General features: G+C 40.1%; 3 protein-coding genes across 3 annotated transcripts; 2 read left to right on the plus strand and 1 right to left on the minus strand.

Moving 5' to 3' along the window:
• The first annotated feature begins 1,876 nt into the window (after positions 1 to 1,876).
• LOC121779946 lies at positions 1,877 to 3,963 on the plus strand. Its single transcript, XM_042177430.1, has one exon. It carries the CDS (start codon positions 2,045 to 2,047, stop codon positions 3,827 to 3,829), a length of 1,785 nt encoding a protein of 594 aa, XP_042033364.1. The 5' UTR covers positions 1,877 to 2,044; the 3' UTR covers positions 3,830 to 3,963.
• Positions 3,964 to 6,287: 2,324 nt separating this feature from the next.
• On the minus strand, positions 6,288 to 10,530 carry LOC121779985 (developmentally-regulated G-protein 3). The gene is made up of 10 exons (XM_042177488.1): positions 10,361 to 10,530; positions 9,920 to 9,973; positions 9,631 to 9,804; positions 9,296 to 9,367; positions 8,456 to 8,515; positions 7,797 to 7,906; positions 7,251 to 7,550; positions 6,892 to 7,083; positions 6,657 to 6,708; positions 6,288 to 6,556 (listed from the first exon to the last, which is right to left on the minus strand). Exons 1-10 carry the CDS (start codon positions 10,400 to 10,402, stop codon positions 6,506 to 6,508), a joined length of 1,107 nt encoding a protein of 368 aa, XP_042033422.1. The 5' UTR covers positions 10,403 to 10,530; the 3' UTR covers positions 6,288 to 6,505.
• Positions 10,531 to 17,216: 6,686 nt separating this feature from the next.
• LOC121779639 (protein RNA-directed DNA methylation 3-like) lies at positions 17,217 to 25,236 on the plus strand. Its single transcript, XM_042176996.1, has 19 exons — positions 17,217 to 17,458; positions 17,972 to 18,219; positions 18,324 to 18,479; positions 18,678 to 18,836; positions 18,971 to 19,054; positions 19,477 to 19,544; positions 19,634 to 19,981; positions 20,066 to 20,117; positions 20,233 to 20,391; positions 20,489 to 20,632; positions 20,708 to 20,810; positions 20,911 to 21,057; positions 21,135 to 21,189; positions 21,297 to 21,355; positions 21,471 to 21,537; positions 21,660 to 21,696; positions 21,784 to 21,832; positions 22,371 to 24,812; positions 25,003 to 25,236. Exons 1-18 carry the CDS (start codon positions 17,248 to 17,250, stop codon positions 24,800 to 24,802), a joined length of 4,578 nt encoding a protein of 1,525 aa, XP_042032930.1. The 5' UTR covers positions 17,217 to 17,247; the 3' UTR covers positions 24,803 to 24,812; positions 25,003 to 25,236.
• Positions 25,237 to 25,350: the final 114 nt, after the last annotated feature.

Here is a 25,350-nt window from a genome sequence, read left to right on the forward strand (position 1 = left end):
ATGAACAAAGCCAAATTTTATGGCTCTTCCTACAAATTTTTCAAGTTTCGGACAAATAAAAAATGGACTAAATTTCATGATTTTTCTGGTAATCACCCAATTATAAATGTTCGCTCGACATGTAACAATTCCATTGAATAAAGTGATATGAAAATGTGAAGGAGATTTATCACACATGATCCAAATATACAACACCTAGTCAACTATTAGACCATCCACAACGCGTCTCGCGACGGGCTCGCGTCTCGTCTCGGAGAGACGAGACCCCCGCGAGACGCATTGCAGCGGCCGTCTCGTCTCCAGCTCGCGACCGGCTCGTCGCGTAGCTCGTCTCGGAGAGACACGAGACGAGCTGTCTCGCCACGCGCCCGAGACACGTGGCACGTCCCCATGCGTGCGTGACGCCCACTCGCTGGCCCGCGAGTGGGCGTCGTCACTGATGACGCAATAATTCATTTTTTTTAAAAAAAAATCGATTTTTAATAAAAAAAAAAATTTTTTTTTTTCAAACGGTAATATTACCGTTAAATATTTATTTTCATTTTTTAAATTTTTAATTTTTTTACTCTATAAATAATTCTATTCCATACTGGGCGCTTGTGCTTGCTCAACTTCTGCAGAGGCGTCCGGGCAGCCTTCAGTGACGAATTTCTCCGGAGGCCAACCACGGAGGATTGTCAGTTCCTCCTCAACCTGCACGAACAAGTGCACGGATTCCCCGGGATGCTTGGCAGTGTCGATTGCATGCACTGGCAATGGAAGAATTGCCCGGTGGCTTGGAGGGGTTCCTACACGAGCGGCCACAAAGGCACCCACCCAACCGTAGTACTCGAGGCCGTTGCCGACTACCGACTTTGGATCTGGCACGCGTACTTCGGGGTCCCTGGCTCGAACAACGACGTAAACGTGCTCCAACAGTCCGACCTCTTTACCGAAGTTTTGGATGGTAAAGCGCCGGCCATCAACTTCGTCGCCAACAACCGACGGTATAAAATGGGGTACTATCTCGCCGACGGCATCTACCCGAAGTGGCCGACCTTCGTGAAGACGTGCGGCAGGCCAGCGAACCCAAAGCAGGCTCTTTTTGCGCAGAAGCAGGAGGCTGCGCGCAAGGATGTGGAGAGGGCGTTCGGGGTTCTCCAAGCGCGCTTCAACATCATCAAAGCCCCGGCTCGTTCGTGGTTCATGGAGAGCATGGTCGACATCATGTATACGTGCATAATCTTGCACAACATGATTGTCCGAGACGAAGGACCCGATGCCGGAAATTGGTTCGACCCCGAATCCCCCGGAAGCTCAACTGCAAGTAGTCCGCCGCGAAGTGGAGCGCATCCATCTATACAAGAACGGTTGGCTATTCGGGCAAGGACACGCGACTCTAGCGCCCACACCCAACTCCAAGAGGATCTAATTGAGCACATTTGGGAAAACTTTGGCGGAGAATATTAAATTATGTCATTTTTATTTTTTTAGAATTTTAATTATGTCTTCGCTTTTTTAATGTTAAGTTGTAATATTGTTTTAATTTTAATAAAGTGTGTTTGTTTAAATTGAATTGGGTTTTAAAAAAATTATAAATTAAATTGAATGAATAGTAATTAAGAGACGGTATAGAGACGGTTAAGAGACGGAGCGTTGCAGCCTCCGTCTCTTAGTTAAGAGATGGAGGAAAAAAGGACAGTGGGGCCCTCAAATAGTGCTCAAATAGTAGTTAAGAGACGGTTTAAGAGACGGTATAGAGACAGCGTTGTGGATGGCCTTAAGTCTTTTACAAATCGCACCCTCCCCCTTCCCAACCCCACCGGGCCCACCCTCACCCCATACCTCGTCCTCCCACTTGCCGAGTACACATTATAAATAGCCCACTTGCTCATCACATTAAAGGCACAAGACATGCATATGTACACATAGGTCTTTCTCCAAATTAATGTTCTTGTCCTAATTAACGGCGATGCTCAAATAGGTAGAATATCTTTATCCCTCATAAATTAAGACCAAACTATATACTATTTCCCACACATATACACAAAAATCCAACACAACTATGGTAGCAGCAACCAACGGAGGAACCGAGTTTGCCACCGGGGCCTTCGCGGCCCAAGTGATCACAGGGCGATGGTTCATGGTATTCGCCACCACCCTGATCATGTCCGCGGCTGGCGCCACCTACATGTTTGGTCTCTACTCCCCAGAGATCAAAACATCCCTGGGGTACGACCAGACAACCCTCAACCTCCTCTCCTTCTTCAAGGACCTCGGCTCCAATGTCGGGGTCCTAGCCGGGCTAATCAACGAGGTCACCCCGCCCTGGGTCGTCCTCTCGATCGGCTCCGTCCTCAACCTCTTCGGCTACGTCATGATCTGGCTGGCCGTCACCCGCCGCATCGCCCGCCCCCAGGTCTGGCACATGTGCCTCTACATCTGCATCGGCGCCAACTCGCAGTCGTTCGCCAACACTGGGGCCCTCGTCACCGCCGTCAAAAATTTTCCCGAATCCCGAGGCGCAGTCCTCGGGTTACTCAAGGGCTTTGTGGGGCTCAGCGGCGCAATCATCACCCAAATCTACAACGCCGTATACCACAACGACCCCCGCGCCCTCATCCTCCTCATCGGGTGGCTCCCGGCCGCCATCTCCTTCGTCTTCCTCCGCACCATCCGCATCATCAAGGTCGTCCGAATTCCCCACGAGCTCAAGGTCTTCTACCGATTCCTCTACGTCTCCCTCGGCCTCGCCGGATTCCTCATGCTCCTCATCATCCTCCAGAAGCAGCTCAACTTCACCCGCGCCGAATTCATCGCCGGCGCCGCCACCGTCGTCTGCCTAATCTTCCTCCCACTCGTCATAGTCTTCAAAGAAGAACTTTACCTCACCAACAAAAAAAACCAAGAATTATCCAATCTCCCTCCACAAATCCAAATCGTAGAGCAAAAACCGCCGCCGCCGCCACCGGCGGCCACGGCGGCGCCGCCTCCGGAAAATCAAAAAATTTCCTGCTGGAATCCGGAAAGCATGTTTCATCCACCGGCTCGCGGCGACGACTACACGATCCTCCAGGCGCTCTTCAGCCTGGACATGCTGATTCTGTTCTTCGCGACGATTTGTGGCGTTGGCGGAACCCTAACCGCCATAGACAACCTCGGCCAAATCGGAGCCTCTTTGGGCTATCCGAAGAAGAGTATTAGCACATTCGTGTCGCTGGTGAGCATATGGAATTATCTAGGAAGAGTCGTTGCCGGATTCGGGTCGGAGCATTTTCTGAAAAAGTACAAATTTCCGCGGCCCATGATGCTAACCCTAACCCTCGCGGTTTCGTGCATCGGCCATTTGTTGATCGCTTTCGACGTTCCGAACGGGCTCTACTTCGCGTCGGTGATAATCGGGTTCTGCTTCGGGGCGCAGTGGCCGCTGCTGTTCGCGATCATTTCCGAGCTATTCGGGTTGAAGTATTACTCGACGCTTTACAATTTCGGGTCGGTGGCGAGCCCGATCGGGTTGTACTTGCTGAACGTGAGGCTAACGGGGCACTTGTATGATAAGGAGGCGCTGAAGCAGCTTCGGGCTGCGGGGCGGGCTCGGGTTAAGGGGGAGGAGCTGGATTGTAACGGGGCGGTGTGTTTTAGGGTGGCGTTTTTGGTGATTGCGGCGGCGACGGCGTTCGGGGCGGCGGTGTCGCTGCTGCTGGTGGTGAGGACGAGGAAGTTTTATAGGAGTGATATTTATAAGAAGTTCAGGGATGAGGCGGAGGCGGCGGCGGCCGAGGAGGAGAGGGCGGTGGTTGCCTCCGCCGCCGCGAATGGGAACGGTAACGGTGCCCACGCTTCAAAGTAGTTGATGTGTTTATGTGTGTGGGGGCAAGAGTGAGAGATAGTTTGGTGTAATGATAGAAAAAGTATATAGAAATATAGGGTTGAGAAAAATTAATTCACCCGAAATGAAATTTGATTTCTGCATTTATATTTTCATAATAGCCATTTATATGATTATAGTACTTGGTAAAATTCTGATTAATCTCATAATCTTTAAAATCAGACTATTAAATCACAAAGGTCTAATTTTCTCAATTATCTCTTTCGTATACGAATTGATATTTTTTTGTAATATTAAAAATGACATTGGTTAAATAAAAAAAATAAAGGAAAATTAATGAAAAGAAGTTTATTTTATTAAAATATGTCTTTTTAAATATTATCAAAAAATGACATTTTTTGCATAAATGAGATAATTGATCAAATTTGAAACTTTATAATTTAATATTTTCATTTGAAAAATTATGACATTGACCAAAATTTAACTAAATTTCATGAATTATTCTTTAATTATTAGTGTTACATTTTCTTTTAAGGGTAAACATGATTTTCGTTTTACATAAAACAAATGTTTACATATATTTTCGGCGGTGAGTTGAGGACCCGCTTTGAAAGATGGGAATGAATGGATATTTTAAGTATATTCATTCACAACTTTGTTTGACCAGTGAAAACACTCTAGTCCACATTTTGGAAAATATACATCCAGACATGTCCACTTATTTATTCTCTCTCTTTCCAATATTAGACTCGGACGATTTTAATTCTGTTGATTAGGAATTGTAAATATGCTAATAATAAATCTAATTGATTTTATAGAATATTTTAGTATTATTATTTATATGTTAAAAATCACAGCTATAGGGAGTATATATTATAAGGAAAGGAGAAGAACTAATCATGTCGTTTCATTTAATATTGTATGCGTTTAGTAGCACAGCATGATTTGCTGTTTTAAGTGGAACAGCAGAGGATCTCCTCCAATAATATAGATCTCTAAAATGGAAGTCCAAAGGGAATCTAAAATAAATGTCGACCGACATTGAATCATCTTTATGTGAGACTTCTCCGGCGATAATTCAAAATATTATCCTTCACAATTTATTTTTATGGCTCCTCTATTCCATGTTTGGTACGAGTAACATATAAGTGTTAAATTTGATTCGAATTTTCATATCTTATTTCTTTAATTTCAAAATTATGATTGTCGGGTCAGTTCTTTTTCTTTAAACAAAAAGAATTTCATATAAATTTTGTAAAAGATTACTCCTAACTTAATACTACTATGTACGTATAATAATTGTTTTAAAAATCGATTTTTATATGAATTTTTTTTAGTATTTTTCACTACAATTCAGATTTAGTTATAAAAATGTGAGTTTTCAAAATTTTCTTATCGATTGATATATATTCTCGTAAAATTACTCAAAAAATCCGCTCCGCCCTAGTGTAGCATTTATGCACTAATATATAAACGTGATGGTTGGAGAGGCTTGCCCTTTAGGATACACTTTCAAATTTATTTTGAAACTGAAGAGCACTAATCAATGTGTGCTCTCTCATTTTGCATGCTAGCTTATGAGTATGTCAATGGCCAACCCTACTCGGTTACAGGCTAATCAGGTGCGGGTTAATCAAGCTGGAATTTTATCGGGTTAAGGAGTATGAAATGTGCAATGGAAGCAAAGGAAGTGACACCCAACCGTCGTAGCTGCAATGGTTGCAATCTTCTCTCTCAGATAGCACCATGACCTTGGTGGTGGGAGACTAACTTCACGAGCCAGTCGAATGCCAGAGTGATGCAGTATAAACTACAGCTGCAAAATCTCAAGAAGGGGTCAGTACTGTCTATGAGGGACTACTTGCACAAGATCAAATCATGTTGTGATTTGCTAGGCTTGGCTGGTTGGAGAAGGATCAGGTATTGCACATATTGGGAGGTCTTGGCTCCAAGTATTACCCGGTGATGGTCACCGTCACTTGTTGGATGTGAATGCACCATAAATTGGCTGTAATCTCAAAGCTGTCCAATACTATTTGATGAATCGGAAACCATAAGGCAAGAAAACCCTTTTTTAGTGGCAAGAGTTGTATTTGTATGTATGAAAATTAGATAATTGAAGAGGTTGAACCATGTCTACAACTCCTGAATTCAGAATATGTTTCTAGAAAGCTGATGATTCCAGTTGAGAGAGTTCATAATTCCAATTGGTTGTTTAATCTACGAATCTACACCTGACTATGAGTTGTTTCTCTTTAGTTTGGCTTTGCAACACATGAGCAAATATTCAACTATGGGAATACATGATCAGGTCATATGCAAACGTTCAATGAGCCGGGTAGATACCTCATGCCAGTTGAGGTAGCATTGAACTAAACCAAAAATGCACGAAAAAATAAGATAAATCAGCATCTGTAAATTTCACATGACCCCCCCCCCCCTACTGATACAAGGATAGATCGTCTTCAAGACACAGGAATAGAAGGTAAAAAAACTCAAACTAGCAACATTTTCAGACAATAATAGCAAAATTTCTATGGTTATATCTCGGAGCACACCCAAAATCTATTGTCGGACACAAATAAGATTACACAGATCATACCATCTATCATCTGGTTCTACTTGCTATGCAACTAAAGAAACACTCGACATTCAATGCAGGAACAGGTAGTAACTTGACTTGATTAAGTTCGGAGATTAAACCTTTTTGATGATTTGCACAACATCCTCATCTTCCAGTTCGTGCTCCTGTTTAGATAAAGTGGTCATATATGAATCATCCGGTAAAGTTATCAGCAAACTGTATTGATGAAGGAGAGTCGAACATTTCAAAGTTCATAGAACTTACCTTTCCCACCCTCTGGGGCTTGTGTTTCGCGCTTGAACCCCAAACCAAGGCACTGCATTTAGTAAACAAACTCAATGAGTATTTATTTATTTATAACATAATATCGGAAAAGTTCGAGAATGTTAACACTAGAAAATTCCATGAATGGGCAAAGACATGTTAACAATCGACATTGTTGCTGATGGACCCTCCCCCAACTCTAAATCACCGAGGTAGCTGAGAGTTGGAAACTTACTATTTATATTGCTTCAGCATGTCCTTGTGGATTCTAGTACAAAAGTCCTCAACTGTCCTTTTCTTTGATGACAATATTACAGGATCGTCATAATCAGGATTCATCCCCTTGGGCTTTGTGTATATGCGAGTTAAATTGAGATACTCCCATACTTTTTCTAAAAGGCCATCAAGGTTCCATTCCAAATGAGCACTGTAGCAATTCATTTCCACATCACATGAATAAAGGTCTGATAGTTAGCAGACTTGTCATAACGTGAAGATGATCTAGATCTACTTAAAAACATTCGGGACTTAAGCCCAAAAATCCTTCCATAACTGAATAAGTACAAGACTGACAAAGATTTGATGGGTAAGTACCTGATTGGGCAATAATGTGGAAGTTTGTCCAAAATCTCCAGCTCTTCAAGTGTAATCTGATCAATTTTGTTCACAACATAGATGCAAGGCATGTATACCCTACTTCCTTCAATGACATCTATGAGATCATCTGCTGTTGCATCATATCGGAGACTGATATCAGCATTGTGTATCCGATATTCTCCACAAATTGCCTTCACGGTGTCGAGGTCAAGGTTTGTGTTGGTAACTGTGGATGTAAGATTGATCCCACCTTTATCTTTCCTCCGGAAAGAGAGATTTGGTGGCTCCTTGTTTAATCTGTTAGCAGATAACAGGAAACAGAAGTGTGTAACTGTCAAGGGAGGGCGAAGAAGATAAAAGTATTGCACTCATTATAAATTTACTGTAACATTATTCTACATCCTGAACAAGATAGCATGTTATATGTCACACATGTCTTATGACTAGCACTCAATGAATAGCTTCATACAGTATGCTATGCTGTAGGTTATATAGTGGTAATAGACACCTCTGTGAAAAATGAAGTAGGTCAATACATGTTACCTTATGCCAAATCCCTCAAGCTCCTTCTCTATTAGGCGTTTATGAGTAATTGGTTTTATTGCATCCAAGACAATGAGGATGCAGTTACATGTCCGGGCGGTACTGATAACCTGATTTAAGCGACCAAGAGACCAGATTCGAACATTAATTAAAGAATAAGCATCAAGACCATGTACATGAATACACCATCTTAGACAGCAAAGCATTGTAGAAAAGAATCAAAGAGGAACATTTAACTGTCCAAGCACTATAGAAAATTGGAAGGAATAGGCTTTCCATGAAAAACATAATATCTGAATGGTCTACATACCTATTAGCATCAGGGAACACACAAATAATGAAACACTAAGAAATTGTGTTGTGTTAGTTTCTTGAGCTGTATTTACTTCAGATTCACATCATCACTCAGTGGCCTTCTTACTTCTCTAGCAGCATGAAGAATATCCCAGTGTATTAGGAGGAAAGTACAGTAATACAGCTTACATAGCTAACACAGGGTATTCTAAGTTAAACCGCAAAAGGAATAGGAGGGTGGAAGATAAGATGCATTTTTATCAGCATATCAGATGCCCAACTTCAAGGAATTGCATGAAACCACAAAGAGAGATACTAATAAACACCAAAAATATCAACTTCTCATAAGATGAGTTGAATATTACCTGCCTTCCTCTACCCTTTCCATCTTTGGCACCCTCAATAATACCAGGAAGATCTAGGAGCTGTCAGAGACATGAAAACAATAGGTTAGACTATTAGAAGATTCAAACTCAGATAGCTATTTTGAGACATTCAAAAGCAATTCTGCAGCAGCAAAAGCAGAGGTAATTAGAGCACAAAAGTTTCATCTTATTAACCTTGCTCATGAAATTTTGAGTTACATATATTTCTCATAACAATAAATAAATATAAAACTGGTTTACACATCAGATAACAGCACCGTGTTCGATCAACGTCAAAGATCATAATCAAAGGCAGAGGACAAGTGGATACTGCTATATTATTCTTTTTATATGACAACCGAACAAGATATTAACTTCCATAAGTTCAATTTAATTTGAACAACACACACACACACAACCAAAATTTGATCTTTAGAACCAGGCACCAGTTTGTTGCTAGATATAGCAGCTCAATGTTAAACAAGTTTTTTTCTATTCTAGAAGAGGAAGTAGTGTTTAATAACCAGGTAATTTTTCTTTACTAATAAATCATGTTACCGAATGCAAAAAAGATAATAGCAAATATGAGAACTTAATCCCAAGGGCAGGTGTCTCTGCTTACAAATATCCAGTTTGGTAGTTAAGTTCCTCTGCAAATTGTAGAATACTTACATTTGTGAACTACATGCAAAAAAAAAATTTACTATGGCATAATCCTCATGAGAGTAACAGCATGCTGAAAGGTCAAATAACGTTGTTATTCTATTTGTACAAAGAAAAATTCCATGTTTCTGAGTTTACAAGGTAACCAAAATACCTTAGTCACTGTCATCATAATACCTGAATTTTGGCTCCTCGGTATGTGATTACACCAGGAATGCAAGTTAAAGTAGTAAATTCATATGAAGCAACCTGCAAAATTCCAGTTAAAAAAATTGGTTAAGGAAACTCATAAGAGCTTTAGCAACCTCCATTTCCAGGTGTATTTCTATTGATTGGACAAATATACTGAGTATATTGTGTATGTACATCTTTATAGTAAGGATGATGTAATTCTAACTTTCAAGTAGTATATCCATAATGCCATTAGTCATGGTTCACTAGCTAATAGATCTACATCATCAACTAAAATACAACAAAACCATCATTAATTTAAAGATAGTGTTGATTTGAACCTCTGAAAAGGTGCCAGTTAACTTGTTCAAGAGTGTTGATTTCCCAACTGAAGGGAAGCCCACAAGACCAACTCTTGAATCACCACTTTTTGTAACATCAAAACCTTCTCCAGCGCCACCACCTCCCTTTGAGGTTGGTGTGAGAATTTCTCTTCGAAGCTTCGCTAGCTTTGCCTGAAAACAGACCAAACATTCACAGAACTCAATTGGCAAGTTCCTAACTAAACAGACACCAAAGTCTCAAATGCCAAGAGAAAGATAGAAAACAAACAAATATGATGGAGCTTACCTTCAACAGGCCAAGATGATGAGCAGTGGCTTTGTTCTTCTGAGTTCTTGCCATCTGCAACAGGTCATATAAAAACAATTAACACTCCTTAACCACTCAGTATTACTTGCGAACCAACACTAATAAAATATCATTCACTCAAAAAAATCAAACATTATTCACTCCAACTGCTACATGGGTTTGTGAGACTAATAATCACCCAGTCAGCTAAAAATATGAGTAAATGAGAAATCTTTTACATCAATTTTTCCGAACCATTCCCAAAATAATCCATTTTGCACTTGGAGTGCCAAATACTATACTGTTTTAACAATAAAAATAAAATTAATAACAAAACTCAAGACATCGAACATCTTAAAACAACCAATCAATCAAAATCGAGGCTGAACAAAAACAACAGCAGTTCTAAATAACTTCTAATGCACTGATTATTTTAATCACCTCATCTTCGATGTCCTTGATTTTCTGCATAACGGTCGCCATATTTGCTGAGAGCGATAACCTCCAAAAACGGCGGCGTTAATCGGGGAGTGAGAATGTGTGACGGGGCGATATGTTATTGAATTTCGCCGGAGCTCAAAGGGAGGGGAAGAAAAAACCTGAATTTCACTTCCAACCAAAGAGGCCCTAAAAATGAAGAGAACTCTAGAAATTGGAATGATGTGTAATGTATGGGCCGATGGGTTGAAAAAATATTGGGCTTCCCACACTAAGCCCAATTATTTTATTATTAGTTCATTTTTACTGTATTTAGTAAGTAACGAGAAATGTTATCCAACTACTGTTATGCATTACATTAATTTATGTTGTTCGAGAGGGATGGAAGGAGATGGAGTTTGACAAGGAGGCCCAAACGGTAGTTCTCGCGGTGACATGGGTACAGAAGGATGAATTCATTATTCATCTTTGGGGCAATGGTAGAAGATTGTCGTCAGCTTTTGAAAGAGGTACCTGGATCCTCTACGAGGTTTGTAAGTCGATCAGGGAATCAGGTTGCTCACACGCTTGCTCGGGCATCGGGTTCTATAGCTTATAGCAAGTATTGGTTGAATTGCATTCCAATTTTTATTGGCAATGTAGTCCTAACGAATTTGATTGAATAATATATTACATTTGAGGGTAAAAAAAATGTTGTTCGAGACTTGAGTAGTCTCATACTAAGAAATCAATTATTCAAATCATAATTCATATATTAGGACCAGATTAGCTAAATAGATTCTTTCAAAATTGAAAATATGAAGCTAACATTTTGGGGCTAAGTGCATCTCCAACAATACCCAAAATGCAATTTTGCAATGAAAAACACCTCTAATCATACCCCAAAACCCATCCCAAATGGTCCTTTTTTTGTGTTTTTAAACAATGCTACTTCAAAGATGGAGTAGCACTGTAGCAATCGCAAATTCACTTTTCCAATTTATGATATTTTCAATTTAATCATTTCTTGTTCGTCTATTTTCGAATAAAGCAAAGAGAGTTACCATATTTATGGAGAATTTAGCGGAACAGTGAAGGAAGAAATTTGCTGACGCATAGAAAGAAAAACGAAAAAAAGAGATGAAGAAGACGAAGTCTCACGTTGTTATAGGGTTTAATTTAGTACACCTATTTGTTATTTGTATCTGTAAATGGGCTTATAAATTTTTAATTATAGGTATACATAAATGAATTAATTAAAGATCTCCTTTAGGTTTTGGGCGATATAACTAATTAGTTAAAATTCATTTTATTATGTATATTTTATATAAATTATCAGCCTTAATTATTTTTTGTATAATTTGTAAAATTGTACTATATATAATATAATAATCCCTCCGTCTCATGCTACCTGCACATTTCATTTTCGGACTGTCCCGAACTATTTGCACTATTTCTATTTTAGATAAAAAAAATTTATGGTATTTAATTAAGATATTAGAATTAGTTCGTGTTTCCTTTATCAAGTGTTGCCTTATTGCACTTAAAATTTTAATTTAATTACACTAATTACTCATGTTCAAATTTATGCAGTCAAAGTGAAAAGTGCGAGTAGCATGGGACAGAGGAAGTATGTAATATACAAGTGAATAAATTAAATGTAAATGAAAAGAAACGTCGTCATTACCGTGGAATGAAGGGAGTATGAAATTTGGAGTATAAATTATTGATAAAGTGTCATGGGGTTAATGTGTAATTTAAATAAATATGTAGATAAAATTGAAAAAGTATAAAAAGTAAAAGTATATGTAATAATCTTTTGGGTTTGAGTTTGGTGTAAATGGTTGGAGTAAAATTATTGTTTGATGTGACATGTACTGAAAAATGGGTTTGAGTTTTGTGTAAATGGTCAGAGATGACAAAAAATATATACGCAAAGGAATTAGAGGATGGAGATTGGAATGTTAGGACATCACTATGGAATACAAAAAAAAATACTTATGAATTCTAACTTGATCCCAAGCAAATATGCGTTATAATAATATCTCAAGGATATCAATTTGTTCAGTCGTGATGAACTCAGAAAAATTGGCAAGCTGATGGGAAAATAATGCGTGGGTTGGGGGAATAGACTGTCTATGGTAGATTCTAAACTCTCATTCTTCATGATTGTCCACAAATACGTGATTAAACTAGTTTAGGATTATCGACAATAGAATCGAAAATAGGATTAAACACTTTGAAGAACCTCTTTCCAAGGCTTTTCTCGTTGTCCAACCAAAAGGATAAGCTTATTGTTGATATGGGAACATGGGAAGAAGGAAAATGGGAATGGCACTTGAAGTGGAGAAGAAAACTCTTTATCTGGGAAGATGAGCTCCTTCGGAACCTATACCTTGCCGTGAATAGAATCGAGCTGAGAGAAAACACGAGAGATGAGAGAGTGTGGTCGTTTCACAAACTCTTTTGTTTTCTCTATTTCTAACTTTGTCTTGCAGGTCGATCACAATTTGAATGATGTGGACCCTAGAACTTCTCTAGGATGCCTCGCGTGGAGAAATCTCGTGCCACCAAGAGTTCAACTGCATGTTTGGTTCGTATTGCAAGGAAAGCTCAACACCAAGGAGAGACTGTTCAGACGTGGTATAGTAGGAATTGAGGATGATCGATGCATCTTTGCAATGAGGAGCCGGAATCTTTGGAGCATATCATTTTCAGCTGCAGATTTTCAAGCCAATTGTGGTACTACTGTTGTGATAGATGGAACTGTTACGGACGTTCTCCGTAACGAGGCCGGATGGCTAACTTCTCGGAGAGATAAGGTGATCGAACCTTCGACGTGCTCGAAGGAAAGCTCACGAATTGCTGATTTTCGGACGTTCTCCGATGAACAACAATTTGGAAACGAAATATGATATTCTTGTTACTCAAGACAAATTTGTGAAAAATAATATATTCATTGAATGATTAGAATGATAACAAGCTCTCCTATTTATAATACTAGAATACTACTACTCTAACTTAATGAACAAGAAACAAATATCTAAACAAATATGTGAAAGATATGGTGAATAAGGGAAAACTAAATAATTAGAAGATCCTAAGAGATATGATAGATATGATCGTATCAACTCCCCCACGGTTGAAATCCACCTTGTCCTCAAGGTGGAAACCATAAAGCAACGACGAGAGTTGAAAGCAAACGCTTTGGCGAGGCGTCTCCTCCTGGATCAAACCCATATCGAACAGCTGAACGTCCCCCTTCTTCACCTTTGTCAAAAATCAACAAAGGAGACCCAATGTTGTCGGCAAAATTCCATGCCAAAACGAAAAGCTTGTCCGCGCTTCCAAGAATGCCCAAACATGACGTGTCATTGCGCGGAGGGATCAACCTCGCATCGGTGTCGAGCGATGTTGATCGAGGATTTAGACGTGTAGCATCCATAACATGCAAATCCCCATAGATAAAGGCAATCTCCTTCAAATGTATTGGAAAGGACGGTGCAACTTTATTTCCAACTAATGCACATAGATAAGCACCACCATTTTCACTAAAACAATTCTCAACATCGGGAGATGTCATTCGAGCAGCGTCGAGAGATGCGACGACCTTCTTCACTTCCTCCATGGAATCAACCTCCTCGTCGCCATCTAACAATGCTTCTTCCTCTCCACTGATATAGGGGCTGCACGGCGGAGAGATCATAGCTGGTGGAGGTAGTACATCTATCAATCCGCTCTCCTCTCCGCTGTCGTCGTCGGGGCTGCAAGACGGGACTGTTGGGGGCAGATTCGAAGATGGGACAGCAGCTACAGCGGGCACGGGCAGTGACGCTGCTGAACGGCAGTGGCTTGTCATGCTCAAGCAAGATGACGAGCGTTGTGGTGGTGGCGGCGGGACAACACTGACAGTTAGTTGTGAGTTTCTAGATGGGTCTCGGTGGACATCATCGTCCTCATCATATCCATCAGAGTCACAATCATAATCAGGGTAATATACAGATGCGCTCTCTTCATAATCCAGGTTACCTATCGGCACCCGAGCGCTCGGCAGGTCCCAACAGGGTGGGTGGCGAGAAGGTTGGTTATGCAGCTGTAGAAATTGATGAAGCGGGAACCCCCTGTACGTGGGTGGCGGTCCATAGTCGAAGGGTTGATAGTGTTCGGGCACTTGATAACGAGTTTGGTGGAGGTGGTACGACCGGCGTCTAGTCTGCTGATACGTAGGCGGCGGTGGGTACCTATCCGACTGGTGGTGTTGTGGCCGCCGGTACGTAGGCTGGGTGTAACGTCGATGCTGCTTGTCCCAATCAGCGCCGCCACGATCAGGAAGACCGTAAGGTGGTTCCGGATCAGGCCGTTGTGGAGGTCGAAGCTTCCCCAGTCGTCGGTTGTTCGCGTTCATACGCGACTCCAATTTGTCCACCCGTCGATCCATACTGTCGAGGCGTGCATTTAATTTATCAAACCCTAATGTGATTGGGTCGACCGAAGCCTTCCCCGATTGGTCGGGACGACGCGGCGGGCCTATATGCAGTGCCAGCGTCGCTTCCCTCGTCGGCCGTTCCGACGTAGATGGGCCATGGTATGTTGACGTCATGAGTACGGGATGAAAGCACCAGTTTTTACGGACGTTCTCCGTAACGAGGCCGGATGGCTAACTTCTCGGAGAGATAAGGTGATCGAACCTTCGACGTGCTCGAAGGAAAGCTCACGAATTGCTGATTTTCGGACGTTCTCCGATGAACAACAATTTGGAAACGAAATATGATATTCTTGTTACTCAAGACAAGTTTGTGGAAAATAATATATTCATTGAATGATTAGAATGATAACAAGCTCTCCTATTTATAATACTAGAATACTACTACTCTAACTTAATGAACAAGAAACAAATATCTAAACAAATATGTGAAAGATATGGTGAATAAGGGAAAACTAAATAATTAGAAGATCCTAAGAGATATGATAGATATGATCGTATCAGGAACATATCCACATGCCTACCTAAGGATCCGATGGCGTGTTTCCTCTCTTGGTTGGGCACTTATTTCCAAAAGGATGATAAAAAGACGTGGATCTCTATGTTTTATACCATATCTTGGTCGATCTGGAACTTACGGAATAAAATGATTTTCCAAAAGTTTGAGCCAGACTGGGAGGCCGAAAATAGAAGATCATTTTGGCAACTTACGTTATGGAAGATAAGTGGTTGTCCATACCTCCCTCACAACACAAATGTCGATCGATCAAGTGCAAAACTTCATGTTTTGGAGTGAAGATTGTTACAAGGTTTGTGTTGTTGCTCTTGCTGTTTCTTTGGCTCTTTGGGTGTCGTATGTTTAGCCTGTCTGTTGGTGTTTAACTGAGGTGTCGTTGTACTATTCTGTTTTTAGTTTTTGCGGGTTGGCATTGGGCCGCTTGTCTTGAACCTTTGCTCGCTGCTGGCCGGCTCGAGCTTTTTTAGATTTATCAAAAAAAAATTGACAATATCAGAATTACAAACAAAAAAATAAATGGGTCACAATAACTAGCTCAAGTTTGAGATATGTTAATCAATCAATAAAATGTGTGGAAAAAGTATGGATAAGGCCATTTTTCTTGGTATTACTACTATACAAACAAGCATGCCTTAGGTACAACAAACTACTAGTCAAGATAGTATGTACACTATTAGATTGAAGAAACATAATAGTAATAAAAGTGAAAATAAAAATTCATGTCATATAACAACGAATAATATGCATTTTTCTTAACTTCTATCAAGTTTATAAATCTTAATAGATTGATCCACCTAACTTAAATAAGGTTGCTTTTATTTTTTATTTAGCAAATTTTACACTGACATAGGTCGAGTATATGATGTCCACACTAGTTTCATTTTATTATGTGGTGACAACTCGCAATTTTTATCTCTGTGCGCAGTAGACAAATCGCCACTTCACGTGCAATGTTTACACTGAAAAATGAAAAATACGTGACAATAACTTACATGAATTTGTCAATTTTTAGGAAATCTAGTAAGACGATTTACTCTCTTTCTATTTTGATTTAGACTCATTCCACTAAGTTTTTGTAAATCATGTTTTTTCGTATATATTGTGTTATAGATATCTTATTATTGAATGATTGTAAATCATGTTTTTTCGAATATATTGTGTTATAGATATCTTATTATTGAATGATTTTAATATGCATGGAAATCACCCATTTTTCCTTCATATCTCTCTTACTTTAACTATTTTTTCTCTTCTCTTTTACATTACCTATTTTGTTACAGAATTATATACTTCCGTCCACGAAAAAATAGTCTCATTTTGTCATTTTGGGATGCTTACAAAAAAATAGTCTCATTTCTAAATATGAAAAGTTTCTATCTCACACTTTATCCACCTTTTCTCCTCTATTCCATTCTATATCCATTTTCCCCCTTATATCTCATCTTTACCAATTTTTCATTAAAACTAGTGCCGTTCGATTATTTTTGTGGACGGAGGGAGTACTACGTAAGTGCCGTTCGATTGTTATGACTCATTATCATAGGATTATCCTTTTAAAATTAAATTGCGAGATTGTTTGTTTTTAAAATGAAGTGCGCATCATCTTCTATAATAAATACTATGGTTCACTATCAAAATCTAATTATAGATGAAATACACATGGTTCATTATTTAAAATTAGTCATGAAATGGAAAAAGTATTACTAGTAAGTTTAATAAAGTTAAAAGTAGCACTCATAAAGTGTGAAGTACTATTGTAAAGTAGGAGTATAGGTTGAGAGTTATTGGGCCCAAATATTTTGAATCCCATCAACGGATCAGGCCCGACCCGAATCATTCGCCCCATAAAATTTGTTTAGAGCCTTTTCGTTTATCGCTCTCACACACTCAATTCTCTGTCTAGACACGCAGATGGTTTCAGCTAAAGGCAAGGAGAAGGCAACTGATTCCGACGGAAAGGGGAAGAGGAAGTGGACAGCCGACGATGACAAGACCGGGCGGAAACGGAAGTATCCCGGCGTGGCTCAGTACATCGATATCTCCGCCTACCGGGACGACAAAGGGGAAGATTCCAGCGAAGACTCCAGCGAAGCTTTCAGCGACGATTCCGGCTACGACAGTGGTAATTGATCCCTCGAAAATGAGATTAGATATGTATTTCTGTTTATTGATTGTCCCTTCAGTGCTGCATTTGCTTGTATTCGTCTGATTTTGTGCTATTTAGGAGAATCGACGGAAATGTGGGTTTCTTAGTGTGGCGTCCTTTTAGGGTTTTTGTGTTTCATTTTATGATTGGGCTGTGGAACGTGGGTGATGAAATTAAAGGTGATTTCTAGGTTTAATTTTGAATTTGAAATTGTTCAGATTTTTTACCTGAAGAGAAATGGATTTTTGGTTCTTTTGAGCTGAAATTGAATTTTAGCTGTGCTAATCTTTATGCATGTTAGTTTTGAATGACTTCTATTTCATTGTGAATGTGGTTCTACTGTATATTGATCAGTTTGAGATGTAGATGTGTATTTGCGACCTGATATTGTAGGTAGCACCAACTTGTATAGCTCTGTATGCGTACACATCCTTAAGGATGAATGCTTCTCTTTTCATTTAAATGTTTTTTTCTTAAATCACGAAACAGAAACATTTGAGGATGTATCTGGATCTAAGTTTAAAGTGAACAATGATCCCGGGAACGCATCTTACCATTCTGAAGTTAAAGAAGAAGTGATGAGCGAAGAAGAGTACGATCGGATGATGGAAGAGAGATACAAACCTGGAAGTAGTTTTGTTACTTATGCAGAAGATGGTTATGATAAGCAAAATACCGTTGAAAGCATTTATGTGCCATCTTCCAAGGATCCAACAATATGGAAAGTCAAATGCATGGTAGATGCTGTCATGTTTGCTGTTGCATTATACTATAATATTTACAAGCTTATTAGTGTTTGTGTCTTTTATATTTACTTTTTTTTGCTTCCTTTTCTGCCTAGGTTGGACGAGAGAGACACTCAGCAGTCTGTCTTATGGAAAAGTTTGCGGACATGACACAATTGCAAAATAAGCTGCAGATAGTATCTGCATGTGCACTCGATCATGTAAAGGGTTTTATTATTGTGGAAGCTGACAAGCAGCAAGATATATATGAGGTTTCTTCTTGCTCTTTTCTACAATTGTTTCCATCCTATTGGCTGGGTTGGCATGGGGAGATGTTTTTTTGTTTGCTTGCTTTCTATCTACATCAGTTCAGTGTAGCATTTGTCAGCCATGCATGCACTCTTAATGACTATTATGTCTTAATATGCACGGATTTACTTATATATCTGACACACTTCTTAAAACTACAGGCATGCAAAGGTCTTTCCACCATATATTTAAGTAAAGTCACAGCTGTTCCGATTAACGAAATCTCGCGGCTATTAACAGTTAGAAGCAAGTCTAGTGCAATAACAAAAGACATGTGGGCCCGTGTGAAGAGCGGGAGATACAAAGGTGATCTGGCAAAGGTATAATATTTCCCATATTGACTCTTTAAGCTTTCTTGGTTATTATCTAGTATCTATCTATTATATGTTTATATTGCTATCTTTTAAGTTTTAAGTTACGCTATTTTTTGCAATGTCACCCATCCCGCTTGTAGGTTGTTGCGGTGAATGATGAACGGAAGAAAGTCAGTGTGCAACTGATACCAAGGATAGATCTAAAAGCATTGGCTGAAAAATTTGTAAGTCTTTTTTTAAGCTAAATTTTATATGCACTGAGGTGTTACTCATCTCTCACATCTTGACACACATACAAACACACACACACACATATATACGTAGATGCTTATTTATATGTGTATACAGTATGCAGATATGTAATGCACCTAATATCTGAATTAGATTTCACTTTCCTCATTTCAGTTTCTTGTGTTCCCTTTGATTGTATTTTCCTTGTAATCTATGAAAAATTTACTTTTCTTTCTTTTGGTGTGGTTGTTTTCTAAATGATAGTTAAGGCAATTCTCCTTCCTTTTTGGTGCAATTTTCCCATTCCTTGTTTCAGTATGTCATACAGTATTTGTGGAAGAACTACGCACTTGAGTAGTTGAGCTGTGTGTTATCGACAGTGAGTATTTTCTCATGTGTTTAATATGTTCCGTAGGGTGGAGGAATTCCTTCTAAAAGAACAGCCGTCCCTGCACAGAGGCTGATTACCCCTAGCGAGCTTGAGTAGGTTACTGAGTACCAATTCTTTATATATTAAGTATCTTCAATCTTTCTCCTGGTTTCTTAGACTTGTTTTTTATCGTATCCTCCAGGGAGTTCCGTCCTCTTATTAATATTCGGCGAGACCGCGATGCTAACATGACGTTTGAAATTCTTGATGGGATGATGCTGAAGGATGGCTATCTGTACAAAAAGATAGCAATGGACTCATTGAGTTTTTGGGGTATAGTGCCAACTGAAGATGAGCTCTTGAAGTTTGAGCCAGCAAAGAAGGATGAATCTACTGACGTACAGTGGCTTACCCAACTTTTTGGTGAGAAGAAAAAGAAGGAAGTCAAGCGTATTAAGCCTGACAAAGGGAAAGGGGGTGGAAAAGCAGAGGGATCCTCTAGTGCCAATGCCGAAAATGATTTTGAATTGCACGACCTTGTATTTTTTGGGTACATCTCTGACTACTATCATGCAATGTGATGGATTTAACTGGTGCCTCCTTTGACATGCTTTGCACTCAATTGTTTTGGCAGTCGGAAGGATTTTGGTGTTGTAATTGAAACACAGAAAGATGATACTGTCAAGGTTTTCGCTCTGCATAATTCTTAACCTTTTGTCTATCAAGTCTCTTGTCTTTGTCTTCTGTATCTGTGCTTTCAGCCTCTTCTGCACCTTCTTATTGCCCACCTTTACGTTTCAGGTTATAAAAGAAGGTTCAGAAGGACCACTAGTTGTCAATGTTAAACAAAGTGAGCTGAAAATTGCATCATTTGACAGAAAATTATTCAGCGTGTTGGATCAGCACTCAAATACTTTAACAGTCAATGATGAAGTTCGTGTTTTGGATGGTCCATTGAAGGTTTAGCAGTATTTACTAACTAGATATTTTGAAGTGCTATTTTGTTGGTATTTTATGAGGTAGTGTAAACGTTTACTTGTTACATAATGAATTGCAGGGTAGAGAAGGCATTATTAAAAAAATCTATAAAGGGGTACTGTTTTTGTATGATGAGAGTGAACAGGAGAATAATGGCTACATATGCATCAAAGCACAAGTATGCGAGAAAGTCAATCTTTCTGGTGATGACCCAAATGAAAAGGTTTGTATGCATAAAGTGCTGAAGCATGATCTCAATGCTTTACCTTCAACACTTATACTAGCCTTTTGGTTACAGGAAGGTGAGCCAGAACCTTCAGGTTTTGCAGATTTGATGTCTTCCCCAAAATCTCCACTGTCTCCTGATAAATCTTTGCAAGAGAAGGATAACAAAAGCAACTGTATGTTGAAAACTTATCTCTGTACTTTACTCAGCATGCATTATAATTTTAAGTTTTTATGCTGTCGGTCCAACCGGTGCTCACACTGTTATCAATGCAGTTGCACGTGATGATAATGGGATGTTCTCTGTTGGCCAGTCATTACGAATCCGTGTAGGCCCTTTAAAGGGTTATATTTGTCGAGTGTTGGCTGTTCGTCGGTCTGATGTCACAGTGAAATTGGATTCTAAGCATAAAATTATTACTGGTATGATGCTAAAACTTGGATTATCTTATTAATGTATGTAACACTGATCCTCAATCTAATAGTGTCTTCTATCTCAGTGAAAATCGAGCATTTGTCTGAAGTTCGCGAAAGGAATCCTGCCATTGCAAAGGGGTACTGTAGATTCCTTTTAACTTTAAAGATTTCTTTTGTTTCTCTATGCGATTATTGTATTTGGCGTGTATTGAACTACCCTAATTTGGTGCGTTGCTTCTGAACAGAGAGGATTCTGGGTCTGTAAAACCATTTGATTTTCTTGGTGGACAGGACGGTTCAAGAGGTAAGTTTCTTTTGTTGCAGTACGACTTGCACATAGTCTATTGTCTGCTTTCTTATAACATTTTCCTTTCGTACCTTTGTCACATCTGTGGCATAAATACCTATATGTTCTAAAGACTGGATGGACGCGGCCCCATTGTCAACAGAGGACAATAAATGGAATGCAGGCGGATCTATGGAAAGGTTAAGAGCCAACTTATACCTATCCTTAATTCCTTTTCTATATCCTAACTTATACCTATCCTTAGTTCCTTGGTGGTTATTTTTCCTAGCATTAAGCTAATAACAATGGCATTTCCTAGCAGGTCTTCGTGGTGTTCTGTTCCTTCCTCTGATGCCTCTGTGAGTTGGAGTATTTCATCTTTATTTTTAAAACAAAGTGCGATTAATTTTTGCTATCGAATAATTATATTGCTCTAAATTTTACAGATGCCCAAGGAATCTGGTTCTAGTGATCCTGCAGATGATCCTAAGAAAGGTATCTGTAATGTTATACCATAGCCAACTTCTGTTTTTGGAACTTGGTCACAGATTCTGAAATGCTAACTTAAACTCTTAGGAAGAGGCCTGCATATCTTCAATGGAACTTAAGATATTCAATTTTTTAGGCATGAGAAATCCGTATAAGTGAGTTAGATGACAAAAAAAAACCATGTTAGATATGGAATTTATTCCTGCTCAAATACTTTATCTACCATACCAATGGAAAGCAAATGAAATAATAAAGTAAATGGAATTTATTCATGCTTCTGGATATTGAGAAAAGATTCATTACAAATCTGGCCTAGATGTTGGCTAGGTCTGCTGGTTCACTAATTCATTCACAATTAGCATTTTTGTGGTAACATTCTTGAGTTAGCCTTTTAAAGTTTTCTTTCTGTCAGGAGTCTGGTTCTAGCTGAAGGTTGCCTCCTTCACTTTATGTCATAATTTAATGGAATGTGCATAATAGGAGAATGTGATTGCTTGAAATTAATGCTCTTAATTCATGTTCTTTTGTGTTCAATCTGTTGCAGAAGAATCTTCTTGGCAATTAAAAGAGACTCCAAACCAGAGTTCTTCATGGGGTGCAGCTGCAACCAACACTGGCACAGGCTGGGGCAAAGCTGTTGAGCCTCAATTAGTCAGTTCTGGTGAAGCATTAAAAGATGATTCTTGGGGCAAAGCTGATGAAAAGTGGAACAGCGGAGGTGATGCTTCTGCTAGTAAAGCGATCTGGGGTCAGACTGCTGTTTCCTCTGGGAAACAGATCGGTGGAGATCTTGATCAACCAGAAACAAGTGCATGGGGTAGTGCAGGCGGTACATCTCATGTTGATGCAGTTGGTTGGGCAGTGCCAGCTGCTGATAAGCAAGAAAGTCAGAGTAAAGGCTGGGCTACTGGAAAGGGGGGTGATGATGTTACTGACAACTGCCAGAATGACAGTTGGAATAAACCAAGTTCTATTTCTGCTGATGGTGGAACTTCTTGGCCGAAGCAGGACAATAAGTCGTCATGGGGAAAATCTGAGGGCACACCATCTTGGAGCAAGCAAGATGGTGGATCCTCATGGGGCAAGAAAGAGGATGCATGCCAAGAAATGAGCTGGGGAAGTCCAAAGACATTTGATTCAGGTCGTGGTTCTGGGGGAAGGAGTGGCCGAGGAGGTGGTCGAGGAGGAAGGGAAAATTATGGGCGGGGAAGATCTTTTGGTCAGGATCAGTCAAGTAGCTGGAGTAAAGAAGGTCAATTTGGGGGGTCAAAGGATGTTGGGAAAAGTACAAGTTGGAGCAGCAACCCAGCAGGTGGTTGGGGAAATTCTGTGCCTGATGAGGGCAGTAAGGGTAATGATGGATGGGGTAAACCAAATGAGTCTGGGAAAGGTGAAGGATCAGCATGGAATCAAGGATCTAATGCGAATAAGGATGTTAGTGGGCAGGGGTGGGGTAGCACAAATGCTGAAGGGGATAATAAGTCCAGTGGTTGGAATGTTTCAAAAGATTCCAAAAGTGGTGGTTCATCTAGTTGGGGTGCATCATCCAATACAACCGAACAAATTGGTGCAGCTGGTAGTGGTGACGGTAGTTGGGACAAATTACAGAAGCCAAATGAAAATAACAATTCTTCCTGGAATGCTGCAGGCACTTCCTTGGATGGGAAACCAAATGAAAATAACTGGGGAAGTCAGAAAGCTTCTGAGGAAAATAGTGGTTGGAATCAGAGTTCTGCAGGCAATGGAAACGATGGGTCAAGTGGATCATGGAATGTTGCAAAGAATAATGAGAGTTCATCTGGTGGATGGAAGAATAATGAGAGTTCATCTGGTGGATGGAAGAAAAATGACAGCTCATCTGGTGGATGGAAGAAAAATGACAGCTCATCTAGTGGATGGGGTCAAAGCAACTGGTCAAATAAAAACGGTACATCTGATTCTGGTGGGAATCAGGATGGTACTTGGAGTAGCAAAGGCAATTGGAACTCAGGGGGTGGCTTTAATGACCGTAACAATCAAGATGAGGGTGGAAGAGGTGGAGGTTGGAGAGGTCGGGGTGGGAGAGGCGACCGTGGTGGTTTCCGAGGGAGAGGTGGATCAGACAGTGGTGACTTTGGAGGTAGAGGTGGCCGAGGCAGGTATGGAGGTGGAGGATCTGATAGGGGAGGATATGGTGGTAGAGGTGGGTCTGACAGAGAGGGGTTCCGGGGAAGGGGTGGCTTTAGGGGCAGAGGAAGAGGTGACTGGAATAACAGAGAAGATAATTCAAATCAGGACAGATCCTCTAGCTGGGGTAGGGGTTCAAACAATGGTGGTGAGGGGTGGAAGAGCTCTGGAAATGCTAGCAGTTGGAAGCAGGGAGACGGTGGGGGTTCAGACAATGGCAGTGAGGGGTGGAAGAGCACTGGAAATGCTAGCAGTTGGAAGCAGGGAGATGGTGGGGGTTCAAACAGTGGTGGAAATAGTTGGGGTTCGAGCTGGAACCAACCAAAAGATAATGCTCAAACTGGGGGGTGGGGCAAGACTAATGATTCTAGCAAGGATGCTGTGCAAAGTGGTGTTGGAGGTAGTGGCTGGGAATCAGTTGGTGCTCCAGCTAAGGAAGTATCATCCGGCTGGGGTACACCACCTGCTAAGAAGGAGACAAGCGGCTGGAAGACTGATGGAACTCCAACTGCAGCTGATACGAAGGAGAAAGCAGCAGGAAGCTCCTGGGGAGCTCCCCCAGTAAATAGTAATTCTTCAGGAGGCTGGAGCAAACCAGAAACTACTGATGGAGTGCAAACTGGTGCATCTTCTAAAAGTGAAGGACCATCTGATTCGTGGAGTAAACCTGCAACGGGTGTCTGGGGGGGAGCTCCCTCCACAAACACTAATTCTACTAAGGACGTCGAACCATCTGATCCATGGGGTAAAGCTGCAACCAGCACCTGGGGTAGTGGAAGCAGAAGTGGAAGTGGCAAAGGTGGCTGGTGAGAGTATCGAGGTAATCTCAAAACCTTAACGCGACTCAAATAAGATCATAGTATGTGCTTTTCTGCATATCTTAGCATTTGATTATGCTCTCTTGAGTACTTTTCCGATTATAAAAAACTTGGTATCTTTCTATGAGTGGCCAGATAGATTCTTTCTATGGAATTATATAACTGACAAATTACATTTCTATTTTGGTACAGGTATTAGATGACTGGAAAGAACTGGAATGTCACACCTCTATTTTAACCATGCTATTTTATGTCATGGAACTATGACCAGTTAAGTAAATTTAAGACTTATCAAATTTGGACATGGCTTAGTGTTGTCATGACTAAGTGATTAACCGCGCAAACACTTTTGGTGATTAAAGAATATATGCGCTTGTATGTATTTATGCTTAATTCTGAATTAAGTTCTGATCTTTTGTTGGTTCATGTATGGTATGCCTCTTCTCTCTCCAAAGAATATTGCCATTAGAGTATACTTTCTTTATATAACATAGATTATTGTTATTGATTATTTGGGCATAAAACATAGGATTTCTCATC

The sequence above is a fragment of the Salvia splendens genome, chromosome 19 (genome assembly GCF_004379255.2).
Source record: "Salvia splendens isolate huo1 chromosome 19, SspV2, whole genome shotgun sequence".
NCBI lineage: Eukaryota > Viridiplantae > Streptophyta > Magnoliopsida > Lamiales > Lamiaceae > Salvia > Salvia splendens.

Bases quoted from the DNA above. Each gene is read 5' to 3' on its own strand.
- LOC121779946 (XM_042177430.1), top strand. From the start codon at position 2,045: ATGGTAGCAGCAACCAACGGAGGAACCGAGTTTGCCACCGGGGCCTTC.
- LOC121779985 (XM_042177488.1), bottom strand. From the start codon at position 10,402: ATGGCGACCGTTATGCAGAAAATCAAGGACATCGAAGATGAG. The intron at 9,368-9,630 runs GTTCAAATCAAC...GGAATTTTGCAG, and splicing joins TAACTGGCACCTTTTCAGAG to GTTGCTTCATATGAATTTAC. The intron at 6,709-6,891 runs GTAAGTTTCCAA...TACTAAATGCAG, and splicing joins ATGCTGAAGCAATATAAATA to TGCCTTGGTTTGGGGTTCAA.
- LOC121779639 (XM_042176996.1), top strand. From the start codon at position 17,248: ATGGTTTCAGCTAAAGGCAAGGAGAAGGCAACTGATTCCGACGGAAAG. The intron at 18,837-18,970 runs GTATAATATTTC...TCCCGCTTGTAG, and splicing joins ACAAAGGTGATCTGGCAAAG to GTTGTTGCGGTGAATGATGA. The intron at 19,982-20,065 runs GTACATCTCTGA...TTGTTTTGGCAG, and splicing joins CACGACCTTGTATTTTTTGG to TCGGAAGGATTTTGGTGTTG.